Below are 8507 nucleotides of genomic sequence, written 5' to 3'. Positions count from 1 at the left end.
TAAGGGGGTGAAAAGTTAGGACGATTCTAAGGGCCCGTGACTGACAGGGGCACAAACAATTTTAGAACATTAAAGGTCCCATGTCATGGCCATTTCCACTGATCATAATTCCATTGTTGAGGTCTACTAGAATAGATTGATATTGTGCAATTTTCCAAACTCACATTTTCTGGTTTCTCATACAGCATCTCTGTAAACTACGTGTATTCACTGAATTTCACTCTCTGCCTTTAACGGCTCGTTGTAGCTCCAGTTGCTCCAGCCCCCACCCTCCCTGTGAGCACAGTTTGCTCTGATTGGTCGGGACGTTGTGAATCGCGCTAAGCTCCGTGGAGGTGTTGTTTCCTTGTTTAGCGATACAAAGCGAAACACAGCCAAACTCATCCTGAGCACACACAAAATCACAGCCGAAGTAAAAACAATCAGTGTGGCTTGATATTGAGTAAGAAAAAGGTTGATAAACGCTGTGAGAATGGGTCTGCAGAGAGAATTTCGCCGCAATCCCAACTGTCTGTTATCAGCCTGCAGCCAGGGAGGAGAAATCGGCAGAGCTGCTTGCACTGAGTGTGTGTGTGAGGAAGTCCGTGTATTGGTCAATTTGGACCAATCAGCGGGGGCTTAACGTAACGGCTCCGCGGACGTAACGTAACGGCTCCACAGATTGGTCCATTTTTTTCCGGGTACGGTTGACATCATGCGTACCCGGAAGAATCAAATGGACAATGACGTATCTCCAACGAGGCTTTTTGGAGAGGTATTTTCTGTGTTAGAGTTTTACTCGCTACAGGGTGTACTTTGAGGGTTTGTGACTCTGCAGACCGTTTACATGCATAAAAACCTTCATAACACAGAAGGGGACGGGTAATAACCAGAAAAGCATGACATGGGACCTTTAAGAAATATTTTCATGGGGCCCAAAATCCCTGGCAGCGCCCCTGTGTGTGTGAAATTGTTCCATCCTCAAAAACAAAAAACGAATGCTCCTGCGGTCTAGCTGCAGCTTCTAGCAACAGCCTTCTGTTAAAAAAAGGACACTGAATGTCCTGAATGTGACATCACTAACATGACTTGAGTCTGAACACAGCAGACAAAAGGAGTATTTACAACAGCATATAAAAACAAAAATACTGCATGTGGGTGCACACTTAAATTATCTGTCTTACTGTTGCATAAATCCCATGATTGTAGGAGATTAAGTTAGCTTCATCATATCTCAATCAGTGATTAAATGAATAATACAGTTTCTATCAGGTTACTATCAGCTTGTCACTCATTATTTTCAGGGAGGGGGCGGGGTTTGGAGGAACAGAGGAGACGGTCATCGCGGGAGCTTTTTCCTCCTGCCTTCACAAACTTTACACATGTATCGTCTGAAAATAGCAAGAGGACATTCATACTCTGTTATCCAAGACTTAACTAAATCCACCAAAAACCTGAGATGATTGTAACGCCAGTATTTCTTTAAAACATAAATCCCTGTGTGTCTGAGCCGCAGCGACACGGACTGATTCAGAGTGGGTTCTTCTGCTGTTGGTACTGGACTGGTGTTCTTTTGTTGGTGGATAAAGCAGACTGCTCCGTGTTTGGTGTTGATGTGCCGTTGTCACGTCTGTTCCCTGATCTCTGCGTCACCGACCGATTTGATATTAAAGTGACAGAAAAAAAAACGTTTTGTAAAGCCGCGGCCGTAAAATCAGGAAGCAACGTTACTACGCTATAATCGATTATGTTCTGTCACTGCATCGATGGAGAATCGTCCACGTCCGCATCGTAGAAACGATTAATTTCAAAACCCCTACTCCACACACTGCCAGATATCTGGCAACAGGGGCGAAACGAATGCTTGCTGCGCCTGGCGGACCGGGCCGCAGAACCCCTGGCGGAGGCGGGCAGACCTGGGCGGTGGACTTCCATTGACGCCGGACCCGGAAGTCCTCGTCATCCTCCTCCCCGGCAAACGGAGCCACCCGCCCCGCTGGAATGGTGAACGTGAATGGCACGCCTCGGCCATATCCTGGTCCCCCAAACACTTGAAACAGAGATGTTGGGGAACGGCGCCCGCTATTAAGCCAGGGCACGAAGGACAGGCCCGGGCCTCTAGAAGTGCTCCATGAAGGTATGATAAGTTATTTCTTCTTCTTTCAAACGTTTTACTTTTCTCTGTCAAGTGTTGTCCTGCTCGCTGAAGAGAAAAGGATGACAGTCAGGAGGTGTAGCTGCCTTATATGCGCACACATTCAGGTAGGCTCGCCCTGATTGGCCGGCTACGTTTATACAACTTCAGTGTGTGAATGCTCGTGTATCATTGATGACAGTAGTACCCATAGAGTCCAGTAGAGGGTGGAGCCTCTGAATTAGCCCTGAGCTAAAAAATGCTAACGCACTTAGCACAGAACTCACAGTATAAACACTTTATTACTTAGCAGATCTGCACAAACAGATTAAAGCTGAGATTCCACAGATTCTAGAGGGATAAGTATCATCACTGTGCGATCAAAACTCAGGGCAGCGAAGACAAACTCAGACAACACACAACCTAGCTTTACTGAGCCAAAACGGCAAATGTCTTACCTTTGCTGTTTTTCTGATCAAAAGTTGTGTTCAATGGCATTGTTACGGCTGCTGCCTTCCTGATCGTCTGAGTGTTTTCAGCTGTGTGTTCTATGTAAATGAGCTGTGCGGTTGCCCTCCCGGTATTGGCTCCCATCTCCTGGTCCGCCTCCTGAAGATTGCGATTGGAGCACGCCGGGCCCGAGGCACTCCAATCGCAGCGCACAGCCGGCGCACACCTGCTGGAGATGACTACAAAGCTTGGGGACAATCCTCATTCTGGAGGCTCTGTATGTGGACAGATGCCTCTCGCTACTTGCTCTCTGTTCTGGGGTTAAACTTGTGTGGTTAGTTAGAGTGTAGAATAGCTTAGTTAGTGTTTAGGATTCGGTGACGGTTGCCTGTAGTTTAGTTGTGGTGTTGTATAGATTCTCTGTGTTAGTTGTACCACTTTTAGAGTGAGGTTTTGTTTTGTTCTTTATTTAGTATAGTATTTATTTTCCCTTTATGTCTTTAGACTCCCTTTTTAGAGTCCTCCTTTAGTTGGTTATTTGTCAACCTGTGCCCTTTTGGCTCCTTTTGTTTGTTTCAGGCTGTTTGCCTGCTATTTTGTTCACAGCTGTTTTAAATAAACACTTATTATTAATACCAATTCCATACTGGTGTGTGTTGCATTCCTCTTCCCCTAGTTGGGATGTAACATACATGGGGGATCGTCCGGGATCTTAACTACTTTCCTGGGGTTATAAGTGGTTGTGTATAGCTAAAAACAATTTGGTAAGGTTTGGGTGCAGTTTTAGCTGAGTATGGCAACTTTTGATTTGGAGTCGTTTTTGGTCTGTCCTTCTCATGAGCAGTTAGTTCAGTGTCATAGAAACGACTTATATGAGATAGCGCAACATTTCGGTCTCCCAGTGGCAAAACAATTGTTAAAAAAAGAGTTAAAGGCTCTGGTGGTGGATGAGTTGGTGGAAAGGGGGTTTCTGGTGCTGCCTGCACAAGCTGAGCTCACTGTGCCAAATGTCCATGCTAAAGGAGAGGGTAGTGACAGCGAGGGGAGCGAGCAGTGTAAAGCACCGTCTGCGCCGCCTCGCTATAGTCCACCGTCTCCTGGTAGTCCTGATTCCCGGGAAGGGAAGAAGCTTAGAGTCCGCTTCGCCCGACTTCAGTTGGAAGCAAAAGACAGGCAACTTGAGTTAGAGGCAAAAGACAGGGAGCAACACAGGCAGTTTCAGTTGGAAATAAAAAAAATCGAAGCAGATAAGAAAGTCCGGATGCGGCAGATGGAGCTAGACTCCCAACTGCGCGCATCCGGTGCTTTTGACTCTGCCGGAAGAAACTTGCCATCTCCACCTCCTCCACCTGCCTTTGACGTGAGTAACAACATTTCGCTAGTGCCAACATTCTGTGAGACTGAGGTGGATGCCTATTTTAGCGCATTCGAGAGCATTGCTACAGCATTGCGCTGGCCGGTTGAAGTTTGGGCTCTGATGGTAACGTGCAAATTACATGGAAAAGCTCGGGAAGCAGTTGTGGCTCTCACGTTAGAGGACAGCCTGCAGTATGACTCAGTAAAAGGTGCCATCCTCAGAGTGTACGAATTAGTTCCTGAAGCTTACCGGCAAAAGTTTAGACACTATAGGAAGAGTCCTGATCAAACGCACGTAGAGTTCGCTAGGAAAAAGGGAATGTGTTTTGCTAAGTGGATTGCTACATGTAATGCTACCGATTATTCTTCTCTGAGAGAATTGATCATGTTGGAGGAGTTTAAGAAGTGTTTGCCTGATCGCATTGCAGAGTACGTGAACAAACAAAGGGTAAACTCTCTCTCTGCTAGCGCTGTGTTAGCTGATGAGTATGTGCTGATGCATAAAACTGTGTTTTCCCCCGTCTCTACGGAGAGATCCCGCCGTGTGTCAGCCGCACCATTTACTCAGCCAGCAAATGTGTATAATGTAAGCAGAGAAAAGAGAGTGTTTTTACTGTCATAAACCTGGACATGTCATTGCCAACTGTGCAGCTCTGAAACGTAAGGAACTGCGGCAGAATGTATCCCCGCCTAAAGGCATTGGCCTGGCTACACACGCACCCGCACAGGCAAGTAAACGTGACACTTATGTTTCATTATCTGATCCTGTGATTGTGCCTGTGCCTTCAGATGAAGCTGTGTCCGAGGAGAAGCCAGAAATTGTGGCTCCCCCTCCTCCTCGTGAGGATGTCGCGAGACTGGCGCAACACGCCGGCTCAGACAAGCCTCTAGACTTCTCGACACTCCCGGTAACCCGAGAGCGTCAGCTCGTGTATCGGATCTTAGTGTTAGTGTTGGCTCTACAACATGCTAAGATTGATGTTGGACCCAGCCTTTGGCCAATTGTGATGTGTACCTGTTACGATCCATTCATATTCTGCCCCAGCGTGTCCAAGCACAACCAGCGGCTCATGCAATGGGCTCTGATTGTGCGGGACTACAGCAGTAGACACCCGTCATTAAAGGGTTCAGAGAATGTGTTGGCCAATGCTTGTCCAGGTTGAGTTTGAGATGTTAGTGTGTCCAGGTTGAGTTTGAGATGTTCGTGTGTCCAGGTTGAGTTTGTGATGTTAGTGTGTCAGGTTGAGTTTGTGATGAATGTGTGTTATTAGGAATTTCGTTAGAGTGCTTAGGTTCACAAAACCTGTGGGTTTGTGTCTTAAGGGGGGGAGTGTTACGGCTGCTGCCTTCCTGATCGTCTGAGTGTTTTCAGCTGTGTGTTCTATGTAAATGAGCTGTGCGGTTGCCCTCCCGGTATTGGCTCCCATCTCCTGGTCCGCCTCCTGAAGATTGCGATTGGAGCACGCCGGGCCCGACGCACTCCAATCGCAGCGCACAGCCGGCGCACACCTGCTGGAGATGACTACAAAGCTTGGGGACAATCCTCATTCTGGAGGCTCTGTATGTGGACAGATGCCTCTCGCTACTTGCTCTCTGTTCTGGGGTTAAACTTGTGTGGTTAGTTAGAGTGTAGAGTAGCTTAGTTAGTGTTTAGAATAGTTTAGGATTCGGTGACGGTTGCCTGTAGTTTAGTTGTGGTGTTGTATAGATTCTCTGTGTTAGTTGTACCACTTTTAGAGTGAGGTTTTGTTTTGTTCTTTATTTAGTATAGTATTTATTTTCCCTGTATGTCTTTAGACTGCCTTTTTAGAGTCCTCCTTTAGTTGGTTATTTGTCAACCTGTGCCCTTTTGGCTCCTTTTGTTTGTTTCAGGCTGTTTGCCTGCTATTTTGTTCACAGCTGTTTTTAAATAAACACTTATTATTAATACCAATTCCATACTGGTGTGTGTTGCATTCCTCTTCCCCTAGTTGGGATGTAACAGGCATTAAAATGATAAAAGGCAGCTGAAGGTTAATCCAATGGTTAATCCAATGTATCTGTGTCCCTTTGAAATTTGTACTGATAATCCATCTTCATATTTATGGCAAAAAGCGTAGTTTTCCGTTTTCAGAGCGTAAGATAGCTTTCGGTTTGGGCGAACTGCGTGCGCATCACTCTCACTCCTCAATGGAAATGTTTAGATGGATTTAGGAACTTCACCTAGATTCTATTGGCTATAACGCTTCAAAAGAGGTGTCAATCATCAACATCGACCAAGGGGGGCCAGAGATAGGTCAAATCCACCCAAATGATCCCATAAGTAGTTTTCTTTGGCTAAATCTCTCTACGAAGGTCAAATTTCACTTGTTTTCCATCAATCTTGATACAGGGTACTTATTATATGTTATAGTTTGGATTCATAAAGCTTTTAGTCTCCGATCCCATCATTTTTGTGGTTTTGTGGTGGTTTTCACCATAAATACGTTTTTTTTTTTTGTCAATCTGAATTTACTTTAAAATAAAAATAAATCTATATTGATTCTGACTCTTCTACATACAACTCACAGGTTTATCATTGCTTTGAGAAAAAAGATTATTAATTTACCACTTTTAGAAGGGCAGATATGGTAATTTGTTCTGGGAATGTCATTTTCAAGCCTGAGACCTGGAAAACAGGCTCGGGGCTTAACAGGTTAAGGTGTTCCGTGACACAGCTGCTAGATACTCATTTATTGTTGAGTCAGTGTTGCCTTTTTCGTCAGAGACAGAGACGAGGGACTTTGTTCTGATGAGGGGCATGGAGATGGGCTTGATTCCTGTGCCACGTCATACAATAGTGCTGGATTGTGAGTTGGTGCGGGGGGTTGTGTCTATCGGTGTGCGTCCGACGTTGCCACTTGATGGGGTACATGTGATTTTGGGCAACAATCTCGCTGGTAGTGTTGTGTGGGCTGGTGTACCACCGCCTGTGGTGGTTTGCAGTTTCCGAGTGTTTTTCCAGTTTGTGCTGTGACGCGTGCGCGGAGCCGTAAAATGTCTGCTGACCCGCCTGTTTCGGAGTGTAGCAAAAGTGATGTTGAACATGTGGTCTCACTGCTTGATCTCCCTTCGTCTGTGTCAAAGGAGGACTGGGTGAGGAGTCAGAAGGACGATTCATCTCTTTCTGCTCTGTGGACTGAGTTGTTGCCGGCAGAGAAGATCAAAGACATAGCCCAAGGTTACTTTGTTCAGGAGAGACTTCCATGGCTCATGTTGGCATCCAGGGAACTCGTTCAGGAAAGTACAGGATTCAGCCATAATGATTTGGTCTTTGGGCATGCGGTGCCTGGTCCATTAGCTGTTCTCCAGGATGGGTTGATTGAGAGTGAGCCACCTAAGAACTCAGTGGATTATGTACATGGCTTTCGTCATCACCTGTATGTAGCGGTGGAAATGGCAAGGAAACATTTAGCTGGTGCCCTGGCAAATATGAAGAGACTCTTTACACAACTGATACCACGGATGCCCACACCTCATGCTTTACTAACTTTTGCACTTTATTAACACTTAAAGACCGAGCGAGCCGCCCGCGACTTCAAAGAGGTAGCGTTCTAAAATGCTTAATAACTTTGTAACCGCTAATCCTATCCATCTGATTTAAAAAGAGAGGTAACGCGGCTATTCTAGGCTTTTCGCTGGTATCACTGTCCTTTTCCGGGATTCAGATGCTCCGACGTGATCAGGGCAACGTCATCACATTGTACAGCCTTGATTCGTCAAGGAGACCCACGCGGCCCCTCCGTCTGAGCCAAACAGCAAAGCTTTTAGACTAAGTCCCAACCCCCTGTGTCCGGATAGGTTTAAAATGTAAAGGTCCAGGCAAACCTCTGCCCATGCTACCATCTTCTCGACCAATCAACATAGGTTGCTGTGTATGTTTTCGGCGGCGGGAGATAAACAAAGGGAAACAGAGAGACGAGAGAGTAATACTAAAGAAGAGTAATTTTGCCAGCGTAAGAGAAATAAATACAACACAAGATATCTAGATACAGTCACACACACACACCCACCCACACACACACACACACACACACACAAATACACATACATACATATACACACACACACACATCCCAAGACAAATTCAAACCAACATGTCAAAACGGCGTTACACTACGGAAGAAGCCGTAGAATTTATTTTGTCTGGCGGACCGCTTAGCCATGCAGCGGTAGATTCTGAAGCTGACAACTGGCGTGAAGAAGAGGAGTATGATCACGGGATGGATCCCTTCGAAGATAAAAAGTGAGTAACTTTGCTTATTTCTTATTGTTTATGTTGCATTTTGTCGGTTGCTATTTCTGTATAACGCCGAAAATAATTAGTCCTAAGAGTTTTTATAATGGATGGCCATTTGCCGTAATTGTGACATAAAGTGAAGTCCTGAGCTCAAGATTCACTATCAATAGAGGCTACTATTTATTTCAGTAAAAAAACGTCAAGCAATACCTTTCATTTATTGCCTCATTCCGCTTGCCCTCTTTGGTTGTTTGTTATAAGGTCTAATGTTATTATATTCATTTCATTACAATTCAGTTACTGATTCCATCAACTAGTAATGTTAGCAGA

At 45.4% G+C, this 8507-nt stretch overlaps 1 protein-coding gene across 2 annotated transcripts; it reads left to right on the top strand.

Annotated features, from left to right (window-relative positions):
* The first annotated feature begins 1252 nt into the window (after positions 1-1252).
* LOC307015051 (uncharacterized protein) lies at positions 1253-5868 on the top strand. 2 transcript variants are annotated; one of them, XM_079643409.1, is made up of 3 exons: positions 1253-2116; positions 2653-5077; positions 5134-5868. In XM_079643409.1, the coding sequence occupies exon 2, from the start codon at positions 3357-3359 to the stop codon at positions 4539-4541; it is 1185 nt and encodes a 394-aa protein (XP_079499535.1). In that variant the 5' UTR covers positions 1253-2116; positions 2653-3356; the 3' UTR covers positions 4542-5077; positions 5134-5868. The 2 variants fall into 2 exon arrangements, with proteins under 2 accessions (XP_079499535.1, XP_079499534.1); XM_079643408.1 differs by having other exon boundaries at positions 2653-5105; positions 5161-5867.
* The last annotated feature ends 2639 nt before the right edge of the window (positions 5869-8507 follow it).

Source organism: Notothenia rossii (assembly GCF_949606895.1).
Source record: "Notothenia rossii genome assembly, chromosome: 8".
Classification (NCBI taxonomy): domain Eukaryota; kingdom Metazoa; phylum Chordata; class Actinopteri; order Perciformes; family Nototheniidae; genus Notothenia; species Notothenia rossii.
This window is presented reverse-complemented; position numbering and strand designations above follow the sequence as displayed.